This window comes from Haliaeetus leucocephalus, unplaced genomic scaffold (assembly GCF_000737465.1).
Source record: "Haliaeetus leucocephalus isolate CR32 unplaced genomic scaffold, Haliaeetus_leucocephalus-4.0 Scaffold13, whole genome shotgun sequence".
NCBI classification, from domain to species: Eukaryota; Metazoa; Chordata; class Aves; order Accipitriformes; family Accipitridae; genus Haliaeetus; species Haliaeetus leucocephalus.
This window is the reverse complement of record NW_010972449.1, coordinates 2,674,954-2,701,670: the sequence shown is the minus strand read 5'-3', so window position 1 is coordinate 2,701,670 and position 26,717 is coordinate 2,674,954. Positions and strand designations below refer to the sequence as shown.

At 40.2% G+C, this 26,717-nt stretch overlaps 1 protein-coding gene across 6 annotated transcripts in view; it reads right to left on the bottom strand.

Moving 5' to 3' along the window:
• The window catches only part of SFI1 (Sfi1 homolog, spindle assembly associated (yeast)), a 31,483-nt gene extending 5,466 nt beyond the window's left edge, over positions 1–26,017 (bottom strand). For 3 of the 6 annotated variants that reach the window (XR_774843.1, XM_010574960.1, XM_010574969.1), the window contains exons 1-26: positions 25,851–26,017; positions 23,599–23,778; positions 22,461–22,532; positions 20,099–20,206; positions 19,699–19,793; positions 17,999–18,116; positions 17,626–17,728; positions 16,070–16,226; positions 15,110–15,271; positions 14,600–14,670; positions 14,113–14,142; positions 13,310–13,402; positions 12,873–12,970; positions 8,995–9,076; positions 7,882–8,060; positions 7,574–7,649; positions 6,685–6,780; positions 6,183–6,259; positions 5,427–5,529; positions 4,816–4,912; positions 3,988–4,148; positions 3,480–3,554; positions 3,120–3,194; positions 2,565–2,741; positions 1,578–1,711; positions 825–920 (exon numbers count right to left, since the gene is read on the bottom strand). Coding sequence is in view for 5 of the 6 variants with exons in the window: in XM_010574960.1 (XP_010573262.1) it covers positions 825–920; positions 1,578–1,711; positions 2,565–2,741; positions 3,120–3,194; positions 3,480–3,554; positions 3,988–4,148; positions 4,816–4,912; positions 5,427–5,529; positions 6,183–6,259; positions 6,685–6,780; positions 7,574–7,649; positions 7,882–8,060; positions 8,995–9,076; positions 12,873–12,970; positions 13,310–13,402; positions 14,113–14,142; positions 14,600–14,670; positions 15,110–15,271; positions 16,070–16,226; positions 17,626–17,728; positions 17,999–18,116; positions 19,699–19,793; positions 20,099–20,206; positions 22,461–22,532; positions 23,599–23,778; positions 25,851–25,870 (2,735 nt within the window). In the remaining variant the exon portion in view is untranslated. The remainder of the gene's footprint in view (positions 1–824; positions 921–1,577; positions 1,712–2,564; positions 2,742–3,119; positions 3,195–3,479; positions 3,555–3,987; positions 4,149–4,815; positions 4,913–5,426; positions 5,530–6,182; positions 6,260–6,684; positions 6,781–7,573; positions 7,650–7,881; positions 8,061–8,994; positions 9,077–12,872; positions 12,971–13,309; positions 13,403–14,112; positions 14,143–14,599; positions 14,671–15,109; positions 15,272–16,069; positions 16,227–17,625; positions 17,729–17,998; positions 18,117–19,698; positions 19,794–20,098; positions 20,207–22,460; positions 22,533–23,598; positions 23,779–25,850) is intronic. The other 3 variants (XM_010574978.1, XM_010574989.1, XM_010574997.1) reach the window with 3 other exon arrangements.
• Between the last annotated feature and the right edge of the window lie 700 nt (positions 26,018–26,717).

Below are 26,717 nucleotides of genomic sequence, written 5' to 3'. Positions count from 1 at the left end.
AAGAGAAAGAGGGGAGCAGAAGCAGCAATCTCAGATGGATTTTGACAGGAAATTGATAGATAGTTCCCCTCTCTAAAGCTAATTACAGAACAGTTTCATTAAAAAAGTTCAGTCTAAACATCTGCTTAAAAGCAATTTCAGCTTCTATAGCAAGAGCAGTTTCAGCTCCCTCACTTTCAGGGCTAAGAAGTGATACCATAACTAAAACAAGTGCAGAACACTCAAGATAGTGAAACTACTGCTTAGTTGAACAATTTCAGCAGCATAGACCTTTTGGGGAAAGTAAAAATAAAAAAGTAGCTCATTTTAGAGCAGCAAAGTTGATTCAGCTGAAACAGAGCGAAATATTCAGTTCTGGCTCTGCATTACCAGAATCATTAATTATTCCCCAGTAGATCAGTTAAATCCAGACCCAAACCTATTGTGGAGCAAATATGATCTGTGAGCAAAAAGCATCCTGCACAACTCAAACTTCTGAGTTTATGTGGCAAGACTGACAGAAAAGGCAACTTATTAATTCAGCCCATTAATTTTGGAAATAAGTGATGTGCCTTATCTTTCTATCAAAATCTGTCACTAATGCAACAAAGGCCTTGGTTGCTATTTAATTAACTTGAAGTTCCATTATTCTTGTCTGCTTCATGTAAGAAACCTGAAGTTTTTAAGGTCACCATGGCCTTTTGATAGTACAGAGCAATGCACAGTCCCATAATTACTGAATGTTCTTTTATTACGAAGGTAAGGGGATTTGAGGGGATAAGCATAGCATAAGGCCCACTCTAAGTCACCCTCTTTTTCTTTACTTTTAAAAACAGATTTTCTACCTAGTAAAAGGAGGTCCCAGCAGTTCGTTGCTTTCTAGAGATTCCAGAAGAAAGTCAGGCCTCCGTGGTGGTAACCTCGCTCGTCGAATAGCATTTCTGAAAAGAACAGACAGACTCAGTAATGCCCCAGATTCATGATTATTTTAAATTGGCATAAGCTGGCATTGCAGCTAAAGAAACAGTCCTATTCTATCATTCATCCCTGCTCTGCAACATTCCCCTTGCATGCAATAATAATTTTTAAAGATTAAATCTCGACCTGTATTAATGTTGCAATGTGGTTCACCATATGAATGATTGTGCCAACACAAGCAGTGGTGGAAGGGACAGAACTGAACAAGGCAGAACTAATTCTTCTGGCAGCATATACTAGCTTAAAGAAATGTGAAGCTATCACTGTATTTCCCTGTAAGGCGCCTGTCCTGGACTCAGAAGCTTCATGGAAGAATATTCCTTGCAATTGCCCCATGATCAGCAAGAATTTTTTAAGGAATAGCTTCCCCAAGGGAAAGAAAGGGGCAAGAAGAAAGTTCAGTTTCTGCACAGCTGGGATCTTGATGTTTATCATTTCATCAGACCCTAAACATGACTTCAGTGAAAAAAAGAAGAGCTTCAGTGACAGCTCTAGTCACTCAGTCATCAGTGTGAAAACTTGGGAATACAAAAGTGAGAGATGCAGACAGATTGACTACATATATGCAAAGCTACATATATGCCAGAGAAACGCAGGAGGGACTAGAGCTTTACACTTACAGATCACTGAGAACTGAGTCCCCATCAGCAAGGTGAAATGGTAGATGACTGCATTTTGAAGGCCATGGCTCTTCCTCTGCTAAATGTCCTCTTGTCTCAAGGCTAACATCAGGCATTTTAAATGTCACCTGCTTCTTCAGAGGTGACAGAAAAGAACAAGGTTTATTTAATTTCTTGGAGAGAGCCTTCTGTTTCCACAGCATGGCACAACGATACACTGACTGGTGAAGGTTGTCGGCTGCCTGCCAACATAAAGTATAGTAGAGCGTTTGATGGCTGAGAGTAGGAAGCAACACAACACCACCCAGGGAGAACACCACAGAAAGGAACTGAGATTTCTGATGACCTCACAGCCATACCAGCTCTCTAAGCTAAATTAGGTCTACTGTGGTAACATTTGGGTAAGGAGAATTAAATGGGTACTTCTGCAATGAGGCAGGCTGCACATTAGCAAACGGAACGACTAGTGTCCTGAAAACCCAGAAAAGAGCTGGGAAAGCTGCCCAGGAGCAGGAAGAGAGCAATCAATACAGGCATCCCTATCTTCCTTTCCACACACAGGGCTGGGCTGATACGCAAAGGGAGAAGCGCCACAAGCCCACATTTGAAGGTCTAAGTGGTGCTAAAGCTATGACAGGATTAGATGCAGCCTCTAATACTTCGTTCTAGCACAGAATGTAGAGACCAGACCCTAGCCACATACAAAGGTTTCATCCAGCAATATTGTCTACAGCAGGAATTGGCCAGTTTTGAAAAAGCTTCATTAAGAGAGGTTCCCAATTAGCAACATAAGTCTGATGTGCTCTAGTCTCAGCTGAATGAAAGGACAGGGTGTTTTGCTTTGAACCACAGGCAGAAGTGTATGTCAGATCCAAACAAGACCCGAGATGTAGGGCTCCAAGATACATACATACACATGAACACACACACACAGGATCAGAGCAGACCAGTCCTGGGTGTATCTGAGCAATCACTTGTCTCTTTCACCTTCAGCTGGTGCTGGGCTTGCAGCTGTCCCTGCAACTGTTCCGTGCCAGCAGTGTCTCTCAAGACCGGGGTTACACCTTCTCTCAGAAGAGTTGTGTGGTAAAATCCTGTGGCTTCTTCAATGTGATCTTTCTTCTGCTGTTGCCCCTTGGCAAATGTGAGCCAAGCATCAAATACCTACAGCACGAACAACAGATAGCTGCGAGTGTTACAAAGACAGGTTCCAGGCCAGGGACTCCCCCTGCAGATGGGAACAATTTCCCTTCCGCTGGGTAGCAATAGGCAGAGCTACAGCAACAGCAGGACACTGCCACAAGGACAAAAGGACAGGGATTTAAGTCAGCTGAGGCTGGATGGGAAAAAACATGTGCAAATTTTTTAATCAGATAAGAGGATTTAGGGACAGCTTTCCAGCATCCTAAAATAACGTATAGCACCCCAAAGATGAAAAGAAACAGATATTCAGTGCAGACTCTGCTGACTGCAGTCAAATCTGCATATGATCTGCACATCTGCAAATTCACTTGCCTGCCCCTGACCCCCACACACCCTTACCTTTCTCTGCAATGAAAGGGACCAGTGCCACAATGCTTGCACCGTCTTCCGCTTTTCCCATCGCTGCCGCAACAGCTATCAGGGAAAAAAATTGCACAGCAACCAGGTCAGGAGTTTGTGTATCCCACACCAGAAATGCTAGCCAGAGCATCAACCAAACAGGAAGTGCTGGCAGAGCCATAGCAGAATAACCTACTCAGTTCACCCAGTATATGGCAAGGTTCTCTTGTGCTAGTGGAACCAAAAATCAAGAGAACGTTTAAATAAATTCTTGTGGTCCTCATGTGTAAATGGCATATGAATGAGAAGGGATAAGGATCAGCCAAGAGCTAGATACCTACCCAGGGGACAATTCCTTACCTGTGTCTTCCAGCAAGAGAAGGAAGCAGAGCAAAGTCTACGAGTCATTAGCCAATCTCCCTGTCTCTGTAGTAGCTGTAAGGCAATCAAAACAGTGAGTCACTTGCAGACAAACCCCACTTATCTGAGCCAAATGCTATTAGAGCAGAAGAGGTACCAAACAGCTTTTTATCACCCTCCTTTTGTTCTGTCGAGGCTACCCTCAATATCTAAGTGCCTTACAGTGTAACCCCATTTGCAAGTATCTATGAGCCCAGCAAGGATTTCATTAAGAGTAAACTATCCCACACATGGCAAGCCCAGCTTGTCATCTCTTAAGCCTATTAGTTCTATCAAAGCTTCTTCAGGCAAGACACAGGCATGTTCCTTCCTCCTCAATGCACAAGGCTGTCATGCTCCTCCTCAGCCAAGACCACCATTCCCTTCACCAGGGCACATGGCCTGCTCCTCCACACTCATAACTTTCCACCCTGGGTCACTGGCTGGGGAGGTTGCTGATCCTTCTCACCATTTTCCCAACACGCTGCTGATGATATTCCTTCCATTTCACCAGGTACTTCTGGAGTAGGTGCTGCTGGTGGTGCTGTACTGCCCTTTGCTGCTGAGCCCTCAGCATCAGAGACTCCCTAGTTAATTCCTTCCAGTGAAGAAACAGGGTCTGTAAACGCACTGTTAGGAGAAGATAAATTAACTAATGTACCGAAAGGAGATTATTAATCTCAGAGAGTATCAAGTGATCAGCTACTCTTCCAGACTGTTTTAACAATAGTTAACACTGACAATACTCAGCACTAGGAAGAAAGATCATGAAACACTTCAGGTAATGGACAGCAAGCCATGACTTGCAAATCTTCCCTGCTGCCATTGACATTCTTTATAAACTTTAGGAAATCATTTGCCCTCTGTGCTCTTCTCATGTCAAGAACGTGGCTGGTACCATGAAAATGCTTGCAGAGTTTGAAGGCCTTTTGGTATTAATTACTAGAGAAAGATTGAAGCAGTAATTGATAAGATTACTTGCACTGCCCTCAAAACAGAGATGTCTGAGCTTCTCAAAATTAGTAATGGAAAATTCCTTTGAGGAAGGAAGTGTTAACATCCCTTATATAGACAAGGAACCAACAGAGAAGCAGTGTCACACAAGCAGCCTTCAACAGATCACTGAGGTCCCAAGTCATTCCCCATTCTATGGGGATGTCCTTTGTAGGCTTAATAGACCATCCAGCCATTTCATATGTACGATGACACAAAAGACTGCCCTGCTAACCCATATCTTTCTAAGGATTGTACACAGATAACTAAGTCTTTTGAGAGTTTAATACTTCCATCAGCTCACCTATATCCAAACGTTTTCTGGCCTCCATCACAGCTGTCACCTTCTGCTGACGGCAACGCACTTGTAGCAAGGCAGTATATCTCCACTGTAGCAACACCTAAAGATGTAATGCAAACAAGAGAGAGGATACAGACTAACACTGCAATGTTCTTTGGAAGGGGAAGCAATGTACTGCACATTGCTGGCACCATAACCATTTCCATCTCATTTTTCATGAGGCTCAGCAAGACAGTTCAAATTTCCTACAAATTAAATACAACAGTATTTCAGAGGGTCCCCCGGCATTTTTCGAGACATCCCTCTTTTCCATCCATCTGTCCACACCGCACCCTGTCCTCCCTGCCCCAGGTAATACTACTAAGCAGTATCATACTACTGGTTTTCCCTTCCTTCTAGGAAATGGGGAGAAAGAAAGGAAGAGGAAAAACCATGAGGTGACTCAGAGACAAATTTCAGAGATGCCTGTAAAAATAAGATGGGACTTCCACATTTTAGACCTTTCTTAGTAGCGGCTCTTAGATTAAGTTTTCGGTCCTCCTAATTGCATTACCTGACCCCTGCCTAAACTACCATCTGTACTTAGACCTTGGTATCTGCTTTACAGACCCTACCTTTGACAGGATTGCTCTCCTGTAGTGCTCATCTGCCTGAGTAGTTGCCTTCACTTCACATATAAGAGCAAGGGTATTTTCTCTCCACGTACACAGAAGCTGTCTGAAGGCAAAATACATAAAAAATTAAAAAACAAACAAAAACCATTAAGAATGATTCTCACTTGTTCATTTGGATTTGGCACCTTCTCACTCACAGGGGAACCAAAACCAGCTGCCTCTACAAACTCAGACTTGCAAATCAACTTCTGCCCCTTCAGGTCTCTGCTGAAAAGAAGGCAGTGCAAAAACAGAACACACCCTTAAATATAGCATCTTAAGCTGAGTCAATCAGGCTCTGCAAGTGACTCAAGTTGTATAGCATTAAAACAAATGAGGTAGTTAAAACTAAAGCAACTACAACAAACACAAAGTGATATTATCTTTAATCGCTCTCCTCCCTGTAACGCAAGACAGCCTCTACATCTTCCAGACTGCTTTAATATCTAGCAGTCAGAATCCATGCACTGCAGGGAATGACAGAGTTTGCTCTCTGCTGTCTCTTATGGGACTAAACAGAGATTTAAAAAAAAAAGTTAAAGCAATCCAGGAAGAGGTTGACTTCTTTTAGCTAGATGACCTGCACAGAAATAAATGCACAGTAGCAATTCCCAGCACTGAACACTCAAAAATTTACAAATGTGGCAGTGAAAGAGAGTAATTTGACTGTGGTGCAGTCACTTCTCTCTCACGCTGCACAACGAAACATAGGCTTACCGCAGCAGTAGTCTAGTGTGCTGTTTCTCCTTTTCAGCTACTTGGTATAGAACGCACTGTACGTTATGTTGGTAACTCTGCAAGAAAAGCAGCGAGAGGTAAAATTTCCCTCAACTGTCAACATCTCTGAGGAGAGGAGACATCTAGAAACTCTTAGCAGAGCTTAGGATAGTAATAGCAGCAGTAGAGTATAGGGGAAAAAAAAAATTAAGTTACAGCCACGGAAATCGAACGCTGCTTTTCTGAGATGAACAGTCATTACACACTAGTTAATACTAGCTATTATATACCCTTCACCAAAGCCACAAGATTAGACTGGTTCTTTTGCTCCAGAAAGCAATGCTAGAGCTTATACAACCCTATTTACAACAGCCTCCATTCTACCTTGCATACTTGGTGTGTAAGTGCTCAGAGTGAAACAGCGTGGCAGCTCTTCAGTTCTCACTGAAACACTTAAGCACACACAGACAAGTCCCTCAAAGAAAAGGACGTTCCCTCCTACCTTCCAGGCTGCCAAGGTCTTGCACAGTAATGTGTGCCGGTAATGCATGTCTGCTTGCACCAACTTCCTCCACTTCTCACGTTGATGTCCCATGTACTATAATGCAGGGGAGAAAAAAAAAAACAAAAACAAAAAACAAAAACCCACATGTACCCGTGATGGAGGGAAAACAGGCAATGGTAGAGAGCAGAGGGAAAAGGACCATTCCCAGTCTCTGGGGAAACATCAATGCTTTATCTTGCTGTAATAGGTTTTCACTGAAACTGGTGCTGCACTCTGCTATTCCTCCAAAAGGCCTAGCTGAGGCTTTTTTTCTTTTCTGCCCTTTTTAGGAATACTCTTGAAGGCTGACATAATTCACTCAGCTTAACAGTTCTGGACCAACAGACTAGCATCAACTCTAAAATTTCTCACAGATTCTCAAGACATGCTGCAAGGCACATCTGATACATCACATCATGGTAAGGAAAAGGCCCAGCATAAGAGTGAAGTGCCATCTGGTAGGGCCTGCCATGACCTGTACACAACTACAGACCATACACCATGGCCTTGCTGCAAACTTTTAAATTAAGTAAAATTTTAAGGAGGACATACACAGTACTGGCTAGGGACAATTTCATCACACTAACTCTGGTGACATTCCCAGATAAACCTCCTAAACTATGGTCCCATTCTCACTATATCTAGAACAAGAAGTCAAAGAACTCTCCTCCTTACACAGTTCCTGTTCCGCCCACACAGAACTGGTTTTATCCACCTGGAAAGGGAGGAAAGCTTAGGAATGACTAGTATTTAAAATAAACAATTTAATTTCTAGCCATATGGGTACAAGCAATCTGAACATAAACAAAAAGGATTCAAGCTCTTCCCCATCTGTTAACTCTCTCACCTCCTTCCACTTGTTCCAAGTCTGCTGCAGACACTTTGAATATTGAAATCTTAAGGCTTGCATCTCCTTGAGCCTCCTGTAAGAAAAATAATTTAATTATTTCTCCTACAATGCAATCCATGTTACTGAACCTCTCTAGGAGAGACTTGAATCCACAATTGCTATTTTCAGTAAGTCATTTACTGAAAGACAAACTAGTAGTTTCCAAAGCACAAATAAGGAGTCAGAATCTTTGTGAATGAAATGCTTAGAAGTAAGCCACCACAAGGCCAATCCAAATAATTCTCCCTTTTAAAAAAACTTCTTACTCCGTTTTTCTCTCCTGAGTATTTTGCTTCCACAGACCGAAAGCCTTTAGCAGCAGCAGGTTGCTGTAGTGATCTCTCGCACGAACCAAGCCCTCTTGCTCCTCCAAACATGCAGCTGTTCTTCTATGCCAGAAGCGCCAGCAACAACGCAATAGTTGTCTTTCAAAATGAAGTACAGCCTATAATGGAAAGAAGGTGGCAATGAATTCATGACACAGGCCAGTTACAAACAGAAGAGAATTCCTTGAAGATGACATGCACAGAACTGTCCAATGTTTGTTCTCCTCTTCTCACCTTGAAGAGTAATGGTCATGTCATCAAAGGCCCTTTGCTGCAAGTTTATGTGAACATGTTCTACAGGTATCTATATGCATGCAGATGGAGAAACTGTTACCAGAAAACAGTGGGCCAAAGAGAGGAAAAATACAAGCTGATAAGTAGCATGTGAAAGACTCCCAAGAACCGATAAGCTCCAGAAACCAGTCCTGTTGAATTTGCAAGAACCGATAATCTCAGAACACCAGGAGCCAGCCATATCTGCACAAGGCCACCCACACATGCTACCATCAACTATGAGTTGTCTAAACCTGACCACATAAAAGGCAGCAGTGGCTGCTATGTATAAAGACTACAGGATTATATATATATATATGTATATACACACACATCTTAGGATATGAAGGACCCCTTAAGGGTCTTTATGGACACCTACCTAGAAGCAACTAGCTTGTCAGTACAACCCTGCACTTCTTCAATAGCTTGGGGTTGGCTCTTTATTCCTATTATTGTTTCAAGCAGCTAACTATGAAACAGACTGAGTGTGAGAGAGAGCGCACACACACATATTTACTGGCTGAGGGAATAAGTGAATGAACTGTGTGAATAGCTATCCTCTAATAATAACAGCTTAATTCTATTATTAATAAACAGCTTAACTTAAAAAATTGTGATTAGTAAATATTGGTTCTTTTTCCCCTGACTTGATCCCCCACCTGGGAAAAGGGAATTTACAACACCCAAGTCCATCTCATGCTAATGCATGTTGCCAGACAGTGACTAAGAAATCATCCCCTCTATCTCCTAAGCAAGGCCAGGTAAAAGAGTTACATTTACCCTCTCCTCTCCCATTCTGTATTCTTGCTGGTTGCAGGCATTCAGCAACCACGTGTCAAATACCTGTTTCATCAACACCCTCCTGCAAGCAAAAAGGGAGAATGTCAGCACAGGAGAGAATTCCTTCAGAAAAGAGATTGTTTTTATGAATGTCAAAAGACCAATCCATCTACAACTTAAACAGTTACTTGATTTTTCATATCATGCAAGCGTTCTTTGGAAGTCAGGCAGCTATATGTCCTCATTATTCTCTGTGTTAAAAAAACAGGCAAATTGCCCCCTGAAATCTTACCCAGAATACATGAGACAAGATTAATGAATTTTCTGAAGTTACCAGAACTCCCTGCTTTCATTCAGATAATTCAAAAGATCCTTCTGACTTCTGACCAATTAATTTAATTTATAAACACACAGAAAGAAAAAAATTATATAATAACCTTTTATTTCTTCTCCACTGTAAATATAGTCCACTCCCTCCTCCCTTGGAAATATTTTGAAAATCCTACTCTACTTTTTTTATTTAAAAACAAAACAAACGAACATTGTAATAGGACTTGAAAAAAATTATAACAACAAATAATAAAGAGCAGCATGGTCTGATCTCAATACTGAAGGGATTCTACCAAAGCTTTCTTTTATGAACAAGGTCAGGTTAGTTGCCCTCATTATCAAAGCTTCTTTCTCTCTAGATGAAGATAATACTTGCTAGTCTGCCTCCTCCCCAGGGATGCACAAGAATCACTATCAAATAGTATCCCCAAAATGCAATTAATATATATTTGTGATGGAGCACTATACAACTCTCACAGAACAAGCATACAGTAGAAGTGTCCTAGTCCAGAAGTCTGAGCTACAGCCTAGTGGAAATAGCACGCAGTTCAAACTACATCAGTTATTTCCAGAACTCAGTCATGTGGGCGTACTAATTAGATTGTCAGCAAGTCTCAGCTCTTCTCTAGTCTAAAGAGGCCCAAAAGATATTTTGGATTCTTACCAGGTAATTTTTGGTAGGTAGCTGTTAGAGCTCATTACAAGTTTATAGGTTGGTAAACAGTATGAGTTAAGTAAGTCTTCCTGGAGGGTACTGATAGTTGCCAGCAAGGGTGTCTTTGATCTGTAGACAGCCACAAATCTCAATTGATGGCTCTTCTGGAGAATCTCCTAGGCCTTACCACCAGACACAGCAACTGGGGCACTGACTTGTGAGACAGCACGTACACGCATCAGAGACCAACAGAGAAGCTGAGTTCTGGCAAGCTGCCATGAAAGTTTTACTTAGGTCTGGTTGGAAAGCAGCCCTGGACCTCTGAACAAGGAACACACTTCTTATAGTTTGTTCTTTTGTGTTCAGGAAATAGGACTTCATTTATACCCTTTCTAAAGAGAAAAGATTGCACACAAAAACATTCCTGACCCATGAAATCAAGGTATGCCCAGAGAACCAATGGGAGCCTTCAAACCATCTGTTCATCCTTTCCCTGGTGAGAGAGGCATAAGTTACATTGCAGCAGTTGCATGCTGCAACTCATCTTCACTAAGCTTAACCTCCTGAGTATTTGACCCTTTTCTCTCTCCTTGTCTCCAGAGGGTAAGCTAATGCACCACAGCTGCACACTCACACCAGTTGGAAAAACTCTTAATTGCTTGCAGAAATGCAGCTGCCCCTATTATTCAGCCTGCCCTCCAAACCTATTTGTGAATCTCCCAAAAAGCAAGCCAATATCCAAGGCAAAACAGACTTTCTGCAGCTTGCTTTTCAACTGTGAAGCCAGGCTTCTGATGACAGAACAGTATGAATCTAGAACACATGGTGTGATCATCCTCTGCCAATGAAAGGTACAAGGTTCCACATCTACTAGGAAAGAAGATTTGATGTTGAAAAACACTTTTTTCTCTCAACTTACACAGGAAAAAGTGTCCCAGGAGGGGACTCACTGTAAGAGCATATTTCCAAACATACCCTTTCCCAAGAAAAGCAAACTTTTTTTTGGTTAGTATTCTAATACAGAAAATGGGAAATAGGTTTTAGTAGCATCAAAAAATCATAAATCTACCTGAAGACTCAGCACTGAATCCATGGGTAAAAATACAAGCCCAGGCAAGGCCTTTAAGGCATCTCAAAAAAAGGCAAATACTTTTTTTCCTCTCAATCAATATTCCCCCACCTCTGATTTCTACAATGAACAAGTACACACTCTTGTAGCTCCTGTGCATGTCTGTGCCTCCATAATATGCCAGTAAAAGTAGTTAGTAAGATATATCATTGCTCTGAACCAAAGGCTAGTGGTTGAATTTTAAGAGGTGATGAGAACCCATAGCATCGATTAACAGAAAACAGAAATGCCAAGCACTTCTAAAGAAGAAAGATTCCCAGCAATATCACTCAATTTCATATTGCAAACTTAAATAAGAATAACTCCAGCAGTTGTAATGGATTTATTTTGGTGCAACTGCAGTTGTGAAACAACTGTATCATCAGTTTGATGAAACGACCAGTATCGTCATTTTGAGTGCAGGTTCTTTTCCTATGAGTCCCACAATGGTCTTGGAGCCAGAATTAAAGCTTGCAGGCACACCTTGTTTGTTTCATATTGAATCCAACTGCACATACTGCAACTGACTATAAGTCAGTTGTAACCAGAGTAATATTTCTTATTTCTTCAGTGACCTCTGAGCAAAACCAAAGTGGTCCTGATGCCAAGCCATCAGGCAATTTGAGAGATTTGTGCAAAAATTATGCCCTGAAAATAAAACAAGAATCAACTCTAATTCAGTACCAAGTGTATCAGTCACCCTTGTAGGATTAGCCTCTCTTAATCAAGAAAATTTTAATACTTAAAGCAAACTCTGCTGGGAGGATTAAAAGAAATGAGATAGAAATTTTATTGAGTAGAAGATACTGATTAGGCCACAAGGTAGTTCTCTGAGCTGTAGTAAAATCAAGCATCTTTTTGAGTGCAGGCTGTGCTAAGCTCATAAAAAACATCACACGTAAGCTTGCACAGCAGAATGAAGGTTCCCTTCCTTCCTTTATTACCCTGCATCTAATTTAAACCAAGCAACTCTATGTGGCTCGTTGCACTAATATACTAACATGGTGACATCTCAACAGGTTTCATTTGTTTGAGAGCAACACCATAGTATTGTTGTTGAAGTGTTTTCAGTTTCAACTCTAGCCCGAGGATCTGAGCATTGTGGAGTACAGCATGCTGTACTGAGTAGCACAGACCTGTCTTGTAGAGGTCTCATTCTCTCCAGCTAAGCTTCACCCAAAAATCAAGGAAGTTCTAAGGCAACAAAGTTTAGAGTATTTGCACATCCTGCAATTTTGGGAGCAACTGAAAGCAGCATTAAGACCCAACAGACAAAGGAAGCATAAGAATCAAATATATACCCTTTCAACTTCATCATAACAAACATGGTCAAACTTGAAAGCCTTCTGGCTGCTTTGTTAATGTTGACTTATTCCTAGAACTAAATAAATTTAGCTTCTACAAAAAAAGCCTTCCCTTCACTCTTAGAGTACCTCTAGCAGCAGAGGTAGCATACACAAGCCATCAACTCCCCCTGTTCCTCCCCAAAGTAAAGCAGCAGTAACCATTTTGAGCTTTGTCCATGCTCATGCTGCAACCTACTGCTCTTACCAGTAAAACATCCCACTCCTAAATCTAAACAAGCCTCAGAGCTAGGCTTATTCAATCTCCCTCTCACATTTCACAGAGAAGCAGGAAATAAATTGTCCATTACTCATAGAAAATGTAAGAGCAATTGGCACTAGGATGGTCATGCCCCCAAAGGTATTACCAGATTTTAAAAGAGAACCAAAGGCCCACAAGTCCCACATTTGCACAAATTTATATTAATATTTCTCTGCGTACCTGTAATGGGCATGAGCCACTGATGTTAAGGCCTGCTGCTGCTGTTCTTCCTCATGTTCCAAACGGGACTTCCAATGGTTCCAGAACTTCTGCAGCACCTGAAACAAAACAACAAAGACATGAAAAAACATAGATATCGAGGGAGGAGAAGAATGCAAGGAAAGAAATTATTAAATGTCCTACTGAAACTGCTTGTTTTATAACCTGGTATGAATTTTTCTGGTAAAAGAAAAATTCACCATAAATATAGGAAAACAGAAAACTAAAATAACATATCTAAGACTGACAGCTGACTTACACAGGAGATTTTCTGTGGCTATTAGTATTTAGGAACACAGCCACTGATTTAGTAAAAAAGTATTTTGTAGGTGAAAGTGGAAGCCAATAGGAAAGCTCAAGAAAAACTAACACAAGAACAAAAATAAAGTCAAACTCACTGTAACTTGATGCTGACGGTATGACAGATTTTTTCTCATTTGCTGAAGACGAGCGTTCATGACATTCTGCCAAAGACCCTTAAACCCAAGTTTCTGTAACAAGAAATGTACACAACTTCCATGTAATCCAAAATCAGCAAGCACTGGTAAGTTTAGAACCGGCTGCTCCTTACAGACAATCTATGTTCAATGCTACTCCTTGTAATAGCTAAGATTTATGAACTTGTAATCAAAGCCATGCATCAATTTCCTCTCACAAATCATCACTTCTCCAGCTAAACTAAAATTTCCTTCCACTTTCCCAGGGTTTTATTGTGAGATGTCGAACTCCTTATTCGGCTATCAACACCACTACCCAAGTCCTTTCCCGATCTATCTCCTCCTTCAGTTCAAGACTCATAACTCGCTCCTTATCAAAAATAGAAAAGATCCACTTCCCTTTTAGGTCTCCTCTGCACAAGGTCTTTTTGGTCTACAATCCCACAATACCTTGATTCGGGGATGAACATGGTAAATAGCATTATGAGAGCATCCTGCCTTAAAGTGCTCTTATAGTCACTAATGTTTTCAGTCTATGATCCAAACAGGTTTATTGCCATTCTTTTGATGATCGGTACTGATCCACGCTTGAAAATAATTCAGTTCCAAAAAAGCTAGAGGCTTGCTTGTGCCCACCTTTCACACAGCCTTCAAGGATTTCTTTTCTTTAAAACAAACAAAACCCACCAAAACAACAGCAGAAAACCAACCAAACAAAAAAAACACAGGAAAAAAAAAAAAAACAACACAAGACACCCAACTACGTGCATATGCAATAAGCTATCTTTGGACTCCTGTGAAAATAAGCATGTATGCATTACTACAGACAGGAAAAAAATAATTCTTGTAGCAAAAGAGTGTAAGCAGACAGAAAAATTTGGGGTAGAGTGGAGAAGGAAAGAAAAAATATCAGGGCAAGTCAAGGGGAAAATGCAATCTCATGGTGAAATGGCCAGGGAGCACAGTAGCCCAATACCATGAAGATTAATCTGCTACATCACCAGTTTCCCAGTTGGAAGAAAAACTATTTTGGAGAGCAGCACAATTTCCCCATTTGGATTCAAACAGCAGATTCCAGAACAGTTGGAATTTAGAAACCTGATGCCTGATCCAAACTCACCATGACAGAAAATGGTGCATCCCCCACCTAACACCCACACACCACTGTTAGTATTAAAAGCACACTGCCAGTCAGAAGTATTTGAATCCTCTCCACAGCCTCTTCCACCTGACACATAACAGTGCTCTTACCAACAGATGATGCTTGTAGTGTTTTTCAGCCAGCTCACACTGTCGAGTCTCTTCCACACACAGTACAACATCTGTCACTGAGTTAAAGTATCTTTTACACAGAAACATCTGTTCTGATATATACACAACTTTCTCCCACAGAGGGGCACTAGATCTCCATCTATATTTGCTTCAATATTTGAATTGCCAAGCACTGTTACCTGCGCAAGTTTTGATTACAGTCAAGCTTTTAGATTTTGCTGGCTTATCACAATACATTTCTGATTCACTGTTAAGTAAGGAATTCCTCCCCAAACTTATTTTCTGCAGGCTCTTAGCTGTCAACAGGCTACCATACTGTAATTGCAACAATTTTATTAATTGTTAATATAGCCTTACATACATCCTTCTAATGACCGGGTTTGCTGTCACCCACACTACTGCACAACATTCCTGCTTATTAACCAGATCTTTCCCCCACAGGAATGCTTTTAAGCTGTCCCTGCTAGGGACTAAATACAGATTGGATACAATGCTTCCAGTGTGCAAAGACTCTCCATAAGGCAATCCTTGCTGCTAGTTTTTCAATGTCCTTTTGGTGAGCATGCACTCTTCTCCTGCACTCCCATGACAGCTGCCAATGAGAGAAACACTGCCGGACTATCCTCCTTTGGTGATGCTCTTGGGCCAGCTCTAGAAAACAAACACACAAATTACTCATGACTTGTTCCATCATGGGTTCATTCATCTCAGGTGAGGCCATGACATTTCAGCCACTGGTTCTGAAGTGACAGAAGCTCTAAAACTGAAAAATGGTGGTAAGAATTCACAGTAATACTCGGCTATAGACTATGTTGTTCTTATTGATCACAAAGGCAGTTATAAAGCAGGAACGTGCTGTACTGACTTAAGAAGGGGAAGTTAAGACACTGCATCACTTTTTCAACATACACAAGCTTGCTTACATTTCAGCATACTCTTATTACTAGTTCCCCGATATCCAAGCTGGATTCTTTTCTACTACCACCAATCAACAGGCAATTCACACAAATGCCTGAACTCATTCCAGTGGCTTCAAGGGAAGAAACAAAAGAACTGGTGTAATAATCTTTACCATCCTGTATGAGTTGTGATTTGTCTGATTATCAAGAAAATCCACATACAAATTGACTGATAATAGTCCTGAATATATCCTTCTCACAGCTATCTCAGTCAATATAATATGCAATGTGCAAGTTTTTGTCAAGGGAACTGTAAAGCATTTTCTTTAAAATCACATGCAAAGCAGGTGATCTTCCCAACAGTTCAGTATATAACCTTAGCTAGCCAGGCCTGTAACAGTGTACAGTCCAAGTTGCACCTCATCATCTGTTGAGCAAGCAGAAACATTACAGCCTCTCTTAGAATAGAAAAAAAAAAAAAAAAAAAATCACTGTGCCCTAAGCAAAGGGGCTGAGCCCTGTTCTGCCCTAACTCACCATTTTCACTCACCATTCTGAAGTTTCTTTTCTCTGTGGAGGTTTAAGTATCCTAGCCACGCTTCCATGCACCTCTTTAATTCCCAGTGCCGATGGTGAGTTACTGCCCTAGTCTCCTTCTGCTTGTCATTCTGGCTGTATAAATACAGCTCTCGCCACTGCAACCAAGCCTGACCAAACAATTGAGGAGGCAGGGCAATAAGGGGAAAAAAAGGGACAAGATTAGGGAAGTAGAACAAAGAAGAGAAGAGGAAGAACACACAGGCAATAGGAAATTCCATGTAAGATCTAAAGGTGAAAGCCATGAGCAGTGAGGTTCCTCCCCACAAGTGGGGGGGGGGAATCAACAAACAAAACCAAACAAACACCAAAGGAATATCAGCATAGAAAAGGTCAAAGAATATTGATATCAAACTTTTTTCCTTTTTTTTGGATACTTTTGCACTTTTTCCATTAAAAGGCCAAAATAACACTTTTTGGACAACAGGCTTTCTTTCAGACAGAGTATTTTTATACAAAAGAGAATCACATCTTGAGATACGGTAAGATTTCCCAAGTCACAAGTTTATCTCCTTAGTAGAATAGTGGCCTCAAACAGGCAGCGTTACCATCTCCTGTTTTTAACGAAATGGACAAAAAGCCACAGTTCCAGCGAAAGAAAGAAAACCACACTATTTTCACATCAGCTAAGCTGAACAATATACTGAAGGAGCTGACAACCTCTCAAGAACATGAAATGCTGGATTGTATTTTCTTACCCCGAACTGAGTTAAACATGCTCACAGAAATTCATTAGGACATAAGAAATGTTGTCTCACAAAGAGGCAAGCTGCCATCAAACAGCTGACCAGTGCTATCTTACCTCCTAATGGGACAGTGGATTGGACCTCTGTGGAGTTTGGCATTCTAGAGAGCTGGATACAACTACCCTTCATGTCCTGCTCAAAATGCCACAGCTGCAAACTCACACACCTGTTTTCTTTTACCTCTTATTTACTTGTGGCTAGTTTCTCTGGTGGAGAGAACTCTGATGCTTTCACTATCATCAAGCATTGTATAAGACAGTAATAATTCCTTTGGACATTCTGCTTCCCAGCAAATATAAGACATGGATCCAGTTTGCTCTGTGTAGATTGCTTGTAAAGAAATTTTTCTTGTAAAAATATTGTTTTGACCTTCTTCATAGAATATCTCAAGTTGGAAGGGACCATAAGGATCACTGAGTCCAACTCTCTGCAGGACTACTTAAAACTAAATCATCTAATAGCATTGTCCAGACGCTCCCTGAACTCTGACAGGCTTGGTGTTGTGACCACTTCCCTAGAGATTCTGTTCCAGTGACCAACCACCCTCTCGGTGAAGAGCCTTTTCCTAATGTCCAATCTGAACTTCCCCTGATACAGCTTCATTCCACTTCCTCATGTCCTAATATGTTCTTCCATCATAAGTATTGCAATTTGCAAAGCAAATGAGCATAAGGCCTATTTTTTTATTAATCTGCAAAATTAGTCACATGTGCATGCAACTTAAACATTAGAAATGGTAGTAGCTGAAGCTCCTAGGACTTACTCGAAATTGCAGGCTCTGGGCCCAGTGCTGCAGAGCTAAAATATTCATTTTATGTCCACTGCTGTTCTGGTAGTGTCGTCTTCTCCACACTGCCCACGATATGCTGCCAAAACAATGTTTGTTACAGACATGTTCAAACACAGATTCCATAGTTTGGTGCAAGAAATCACCTTCCTCTCACTGGAAAAAGGTACAAACAACAACCTTTTGCATTCACAGTCTATGGGCATACCAGAAGAATTCAGACACACACACTCCTAAAAAAAAAAATCGGATATGGAACAAAGTCACTGCAGGAAAAGATAACAGAACACAGGTAAAAACCATGGCCTTATAGTCAGCGCCCCTCTGCCTGCTTCCACTCCATTCTTACCGCAAACAGCTTCTTTCCCTGAAAGCCAGTGCCACAGACTGCATCCCATGTTTTGTCCTTTGAACATCAACATAAACAAGCCAGTGCCGCCAGGTCCTGAGCAATTTTTGCTTCTTTGCTGTGCACAACAGAAAAATTGGAGCATCTTAAGTTCACGCAAGAATCTGGCATTTTTTAACCACTCCATAACACCACTTGTCCCCAACCTCCAGTCCCCTCAACCCGCAGTGACACCTCGTGGGACACCCTGAAAGAACAGCCACCGGAGCCGCAGCCACAACCATCCACCCTGGCTGAGGGTGCCACACTGACAAGAATCTCTGAAACGCTGACAGCATCATGCCACTTGTTCAGAGCAGCGTGAATTATCAGACAACGGCACTGCTTTGTCTTCAGTGCTTACAGGGTATATAATTGTATAACAATATTCAGCATAACAACCTTATTGGGTAAGAATTACAGGATTTTCTTTGGTTCGTTTTAAAAAAAAAGTTCATCAGGTTCATCAGTGGCTTTTCAAGAGTTATTCTCTATTACAAGCAGAGAAATCAACCAGAAACAAGTCAAGTTTATTTAGCAGGTCAGTCACACAGCTAAAAACAGAAGTGGTGTCACAAATCCCAGTTTACCACTTTCTGCAGTGCACTGCACTTTCTCCTCACAACAGTCTGGCTTGTCAGAACTGACACTATTGAAACGAAGTTATTAGAAAAAACACTATTGATTTTATGCCACTCCACACTTACACCAAAAAAACCACCACACTTTTTAAAGATTTCCTTGTGATCTGGTGAATCAACTATTAACCTACCTTAAAACAGGCTGCTTTTCTATCTTTTTGACTAAGTAACACACAGCTGCTTCTCCAAGTACTCTGGCCTCACTCAGTAAGAATGGAAATCTAGATAGCCTATCAGTTCATTTTGAAAAGTGCCAGTCTATATAATATTCTGAGGCCACACGCATATGCAAAGAGAGCAGTTAACTTATTTTGCAAATCAGCACAGAACAAAAACCACAGCATCATCTTTAAAAGAGGGTCATCCTCCCCTTCAGGGAAACATATTCCCTGAAACCAAAGGATGTTGCAACCAATATAAGCAATGTCATCAACAGGACAAATCCATTGCGGAACAAAGAATCTACACAATAAGACAAGGGGCACTTCAAAAGCTTGGGCTGCTTTTCAATTGCAAGACACAAGCTGGAAGGAATACTGAATACAGATAAAATATGTGCAGTTGACACCACAGGGAATTATTGTTTAATTTCTATAGCCACAGTTGATAACAGAATTCCAGCAACACATTCTAACAAAAAATATTTATTTGAACACATACTGTGATAAAGTAAAAGAAAAAAAAAACAACAAAAAAACCCACAAACAAAAAAACCCCAAACCAACCAAACCACCCCCCCAAAAAACAAACAATGCAATCCAGAGCAGATGGAGAGGCCCTTAAGCTTATTCACTGGCATCCCTAAATAACTATATAGCCACACAGTAGTGCATCAAACAGAACCCCCCTGCCAGCTTTAGACAGACAACCATCTGTACCTAAAAGCATTACACTTCCATAGGGTGGGGGAGGTCAATGTGCAAACGTGCACAAGGGAAGAGATTCTTTGTAAATATTTCCTTTGGAAACTCCCATCTCAGTATGTCCCCAAATAAAGGTAGTTACCATCACTTCACTTACCATGAGACTCTGCAACACAGTATTTGTTCCTCTTTCCTTGTTGCTGGCATACATAGGCTCTCCAAGCCTTGAATATCAAATTCTGGAGTAAATGCCTGAAAAATGAAAAAAAGCACTATTCAGTGAAATAGCTACCAATGCCTAGAAGTAGGATTCTTGCAAGTTCAATTGCACTTTAAAGATATGTTGGATAGGAAATTTTGACTTCATCCTAAGACAACAGCAACAAAAAAAAGAAAGAGGAGAAGATAGATATGAAAATAAGCAATGAAGACATTGCTCTTGGCCTAGAGGTACTGTTGATGTAACTTGCTTACTGGCATTAATAACTTCTTCAGAACCTAAGGAAAATTTCTCATACTGCTATATACACACAATAATAGGAAGTCATGTCACAAACCTGTAATGGCTGCCTGCTCTGAGGCTGAGCTTCCTTTCTCCGCAAACAGTCCACCACTCCTTCCACTCTCCAAAAGTTTTTTGAAGAATCTTCTGGTCGTAAAAGCATCTAAACAGTTGAAAAATTTGGACATGGGAAACTTCATGCAGGTTTTCAGGTTGACCAAAAATCAGTTTTAATGAAGATTACGCTACCTCTTTTCCAGTCTTGTCTGATTAGCCTAACAGCATCTAATTGCATTTAAAAAACACTACCCTACTGTGACAATTTATTCCAAGACTCTATGAAGTATGACAAGAAGCAATCAGCTTAGTGACTATAAATACTTCACATAAAGTCAAGGAAGGAAAGACTGATGTTAACTAGCTGGCCAAATATCACAGTGCCAGTTGACTTTAAACCTACGAATAACTCGCATCTTTTACCCTCAGTTCTGTTTTACTCAAAAAAACAGCATGGTTGATAATGATACATGTATTTTCCTTGCTAATTTTGTTCTTTGTTATTTTAACACAAAATATTTTACGTATAGAAATAAATACAAAAGCTACTTCAGATTTTATAATGCTTTGATATTTCCATTGTGTTCTTAGAAAGAGCATGCTGATCTTAAGTTATCCCAAATTTAAAATCTTCCCAAAGATCACTTAAATAGGCTTCAGAACTCCTTCAGCTAGTTACACGTCGTCTATGCTAAAAACAAAGCTGTTCATCTGCTCGTGTACCTTCCTTCTCCTTCCAACAGATGCTAAGCCATGTACAAAATGGATTCACAAGTCACACATGACCTTCCAATTCTTTAACCTCAGTAGAACAGCCTCTGCTTTTATACCCAGATTTAATTAACACATACCTGACCAGGTAAGAAGTGACACTACATTGCAACTGAATTGTGAACAGCTGAAAATTCAAATATAGGAGGGTCTGCATGAGGGAACTAGCAGTTTGATCACCTAACAAAAAATAATGGTCATAACCTACTATTTCAAGCAATTTTTTTTTTATTTTAAAATATTATCACAAACATTTTTCGGTGTGGTCAAGATGACCCAGGCAGCAGCGTAAGAACCGGAAAGTCTCATCAACTGGAGTACAAAACACTTTCAAAAAATTTCTCATCTCTTTGTATTTGTGATGGAGAGAAGGAAGACAAAAGGACCCATGAAAACATATAAGCTAATAAACAAAAAGCACACAAGCCCAGACTCACAACCTTTGATCACAACTATCCCACTAGCTTAATGAAATTGCTCATGTCTGTAATAACAGGATTAGGCCCAGAATACCTAGAGGTCCCTCGGTGAAACACATATGAATCCTCTCACAAGTTGCAATTCATAGCTACCTACCCCAAGCCAAGTTGCTAAGTCATTCCAAGCACTCAAGCAGAAAAGAAAAAAAAAAGAAAAAAGAAATGAGCTATACTTTATTTTTATTTTACTTGGTGCATTAACAGAACATTGCAAATAAAAGCTAAGGAGAACTGGAGACTATTAAATCTAAAAAACAATTAATTACTGCTTATGTTCTTTGCTGAACTTTATAAAACGTATTTCCACTCATCCTCCTAAAAAAAAAAAAAAATAAATAATTGTCCTGAGTTTACACACAGACAAAGTAGTGCAAATTCAGTATACGGGACAGCAAGAACAGCATGATTCACAGGACAACTTCTGGTTCCCAACTAAGGCAGATGTAGTCAGAGTATATTTGATACAGTACAATGAAATTGGGTAACTTATTCTGACTGTAACAAATGCAGGTCTTTCCACTGGGAACTGCTTCAGTTCCCAAGGGTGTGGTCAAACAAGAATGAACATGCAAATTAAAGCAAAACAAGAAAAGAGTATCAAAGTGTTAGTTTTCAGCAGCTGACAGAACACTAACAACAGAAACGAATTATCTGCCGCAGGTATTTCAAAGTCAGACAGATACAAAGCATATATAGATATACATTAAGAACAATAGTGCAAACAATAAAATGAACTGAATTTCACAATCCATCTCTAGTTATAACTTTGAAAAACTGTTAAAAAGCAGGTGTCACAATCATACCCCATCATTTATATACACGTACAGTTCAACTTCATCAAGACAACCACAATTCCTACAAATTTAGTTAGTAAAGTTTAACCATGATTATTAAAAACAAACAAAAAGCAGGAGCAAGAAGCATATTCAAAGGAAACCTTCAAGTGACCCAAAAGACATCCAAATATTTTCTTGGCAGCCAGCGCTCTCTTAGCCCAATGGTATAGCACTAAACCACAAAAAAAAAACCAAACCAAAAAACCAAAAACAACAACAAACCCAAACCAACACAAAAAAAACCCCCACCCTTGATTTCTGTAATTTTATCTACCTGGCTTTGGAAGGGAAAACTTGTCCAAATGTCTTTTTTGCCCACAGATGGAAGAACTTCCTTGCTAAGTATCTGAAATATAAGGAAAGGTTAGTTGCCTTTGTACTCTCCCTCTGTTAATTCCCAGGCAGCAGTAAAAATAGGAACTTTTACGCTAGTTTCACTAATAAAACTAAGGGGCTGGTTTTCAGAGATCAATGCACATATGAAATATTTACACCCTAAAATTAGTACCTATAACAGGACTATTCACCAAGCATTAACAGAGGCCCAAGCATCACTGCAAGACCTGAATTAGGACATACTTCTCTAGGAAACCTAGAGAGCTTAAATGTCTTCCCAGCAGCCCACTTACACCCAGCAATACTAATGACCAGGCTGCCAATTAACTGGGGAGCCTTTTTGTGATTTAGAAGAGGTGACATAGCTGTCTTCCTGAAGTCAACCAGCTGAGTCAGACTTGTTTCCAGAATACTTGAGCCAATCTAATGTTTATTCCTGCCTGAAACCAGCAGATCTTCCTTCTTCCTACCTCCCCCACTGCAGTTCACTTCTCGGCAAGCTTCTAGTAGCAGTTCAACTCAGTAATCCGTAACTGTGATATTATCACCCTCCCCCCACCCCCCGCCTTTTTCTTTCAAACGGATTTTAGAGTTAATTGGCACACAGAGGGCCCCAATAAGCACCAAAGACATCACAAGGTAATTAATTAAATCACACAGCCATGAACGGGGCCTCCCTCTTCCAGCAAGTCTGAGTTGCTAGATCAGCTCCACTTGTTCAACAAATATTAGGCTTTTAATCTCTAAACAATTACCATCTCACCTTTGTCAAGATTCCTTCAACAAACAAAAGAAACACAAAAGGAGGGCAAGACTAAATCCTTACACTGGCAGTTCCCATCAAAGCATGCTGTTAAATAGCTATTTTTAAATTTTACATTAGAAAATCAAATATATGTGAAATCTGACTGTGCCAATGCATGTCCTCAAATTACCACAAGACACCTTCAGAACTGTCTGGCACACCTGTGAACAAAAACCTTTGCCTTAGCCTGCACTTGTACTACTAAAACCAGACTTCTTTAGGTCTGATCCCCCTGCTCCATTCTGTGAAAATTATGTTTTGTACTCATCACCTGATTTGGAATTCTTTTAACCTTCTTCTGTGATGCCAGGTATAACCAATTTGACCCAGATCGTCATGACCTCTGTCCTGAACTCGATGTCTGGCAGATTGGGGAGCAACAGATTGCCCAGTTGCATGCATCTGATGCCTAGGTAGTTGTTGGATTTCATGCATCTTCAGAGATTTTGAACTTAAAAGGAAAGAAGAAATATTTTCTGTAAAACTACATTCACTGCAAATAAGTGGCATTATTTCGATAAATTAATCTATAACAAAGGTATACCATCACACATAGAAGTTGACCACTACAAAATGTTAAAACACGTTTATTGTCTCTTTATCAGGCATTTTTCACTATCTGGAATTTTAAAGTTGTTTCCGCAAGACAAGCGGGAAGATACATTTCACTGCAATCACGTCACAGACAACTCCTTTCTCCTCTAAAGTTGAAATGAAAAAGCACTAAAATGCATTTGTGCTAGCCCTCCCATGTGTGTGCATACAGTATGCCTTTGCAGAGATTTGAATGTGTTTTTCTGCCTTTTATTCTCAAGCATATCAAAGTATTCTGTCTATTGCTGAAAAATTCTCTTGAGGACTAGCAAACTGAAGCGAAAATTTCCCATTTTAACATGAAATGCACTTACACATACAGTTATTTTACAGGAAACTTTTTCCTAGTTTTTCTCATATTTTAACCGTGTTTCTTCTTTAAAAAAAAAAAACAACTAAAAATCCTTTCCTATCTTTACACATTCATCATTAAAAAGCAAAATTAGGTGTATTTTTCCATCATACAGTTTATTTTCACGTGTAGTTCTAATCTGAAAAACAAGTATGTTTTTATGAATCCCAAGTATTTTGTCTCAGTAATTTTCTGAAAACACGAATGATTAAAAAAAAAATCTAACCAGATAAAACTTGCTGAACCAGTTGTATTGAAGCCTCTTTCCCAAAACAAATACTGCCACCACCCTGAAAATTTGCACATTAGAACCACAAACACATTCTTGAACTCCCAAACAGGCAACAGAAGAGGATAGTCTGAAGTCTCACCCTAATAATCACCTGAACTGAACCAGGAAAAACATGGCTGCAGCCAGGAAAAAAAAAAGGTTCTATGAAGTTTTTGGAACAATCCATATTAATAGATTTCAGGAGTTCAGCTGAACAACTGCTCACAGTATTAACAACAAATCATTGGGGGGGGGGGGGGGGGAACCAACAACAAAACCAGAACCCACGCCCAAAAATCTCATAGGAGGAAATACAGTATTTTTGGCTTATGCCAGCAAGCTGCAAGGAGCTAAAACAAAGCTAATGAAAGAAAACAAGACCTATATTTTGTGTGAGAAAGAGAAATTCTTGTTCTCCTGTAAAATATTATTTGAATGTTTTCTGAAAGAGGTGGGCCCTGTCTGGCAGATGAATAAATTCTGTTCACGTCAAGATGTACAGTTAGGTAGGCACTTTTGAAGAAAAGAATTTCAGGCACTTTTAAAATTATGCAAAATAGTTTTCAGCAAAAGTTCTTGTACACGTCTATTAGGCCCAATTCCCTTTAAAACCTTCTAAATTGCTCCAAAGGTAAACTGGTCTGACCACATGCAATGACAATGTAACGCAAAGTAGTCAAAAAATCAGGCTCGGGTAGAGCATGTAAAAGTTTTGTATTAAAGTCTGAGGCATGTGAATACTTAATGATTTTCCAATAGATGTCATTTTTAACAGATTTTCCCAGATTTGAAACACTGTATGTGCTACACATATGTAGTGACGACAGCCCACGTCCATGACAATTTATGGCAAGTAACCACGAAAAATAAGAGTTGAAGAAGGATCATTTGTCCCTTGTAAAGTTAGAAAATAAAAGCACAGGAAGAATAAGAGAACTGACTAACACCACAAAATAAATGTGTGGTTGGGCCAACAACGACATCCAAATATCTTACGTTCCAGTCTAAGACCTCAAGCTCAAGAACATCATTTTTATATTTGAATGTCATGATAATGCAAACCCACATAAAGCTGTGTTTCGTGATGGGTTTGGGGGGTGGTGGTGGTGGTGTGTTTGTTTGTTGGTTTTTGTTTTGTTCTTAAGAGGAACGCTTTCTGGTTAACAATATTCCATAGAGACGAATAAGCCCTCATATGAGAATAACAACTTTCTTCTGTCCCATGGAATGCCTAACACGTCATAATAAAAAAATTAAAAAATTACAGCTGAGGTCTTTAACAAGGTAGCATCTTCTTATTGCTTACCTGCTTCTGGATTTCTCCATTTTACTGTAGCTCCAAGCCTGCAGTAAGCAAATGCACTCTCTGCACTGCAACGTTGTATTATTAGCTTTGGACAAAGCATAAATTGGTTCCCGTTATTTGTGATGAATCCATCAAACGGGTCTATGCTAAACGCAGTCTTTATCTTAACAATGACAGGAACTCCACTCACTCGACCTGCATACAAATAGCATAATGCAATTCTAGATGTTTAACAGAAAAAACATGTCTGCACACTCACAGCCTTGCTGACCTGAACGATACTGTGCTGACGTGATCTGTCGGTAATAGAGTCATAACCACTTGAATCGTAAGACAGCAGCTGTGCCTACCTAAATAAAGCTGTGCTAGAAGGATGCTATATAAAGGACATGACCCTAAGTTATGTTCCCCTACTTAGAAACAAATTAATAATCAAGAGTGACAAAATCAGTACCTAATCAAACCGACTCCTTTTTTCTTTTAAACTACTGAGCTTCTCTCACTTCACAAGCACATAAAAATGAAAAAATGAATTCCACCCAGCTCCAGCGAGAACTCCTGTACACACAGAACCTTCTACCTGCCAAAGGTCTCAGGGAGAGCAAGACTCTTGTGAAAACACCCGGGGACTTATGATCAGCAACCTCCTCGTCAGTGTGAGATCCAAGGTGGGCATTTCTATAAGCAAGGTTTAAGGGGCAACAGAAAAAAAAAAAAACAAACCACAAAACTTACTGCAGTCAGGCAAGAGTTTGCCTGCACGAAACTCCTCTCGGCAGCGGAGAGTTATAGTCTGAAGGCTGTTTGTGCTTATGGACAAACACTGAAGAACCACAGGATGCTGCTCTAAAGCCCTGCCTTGAGGCG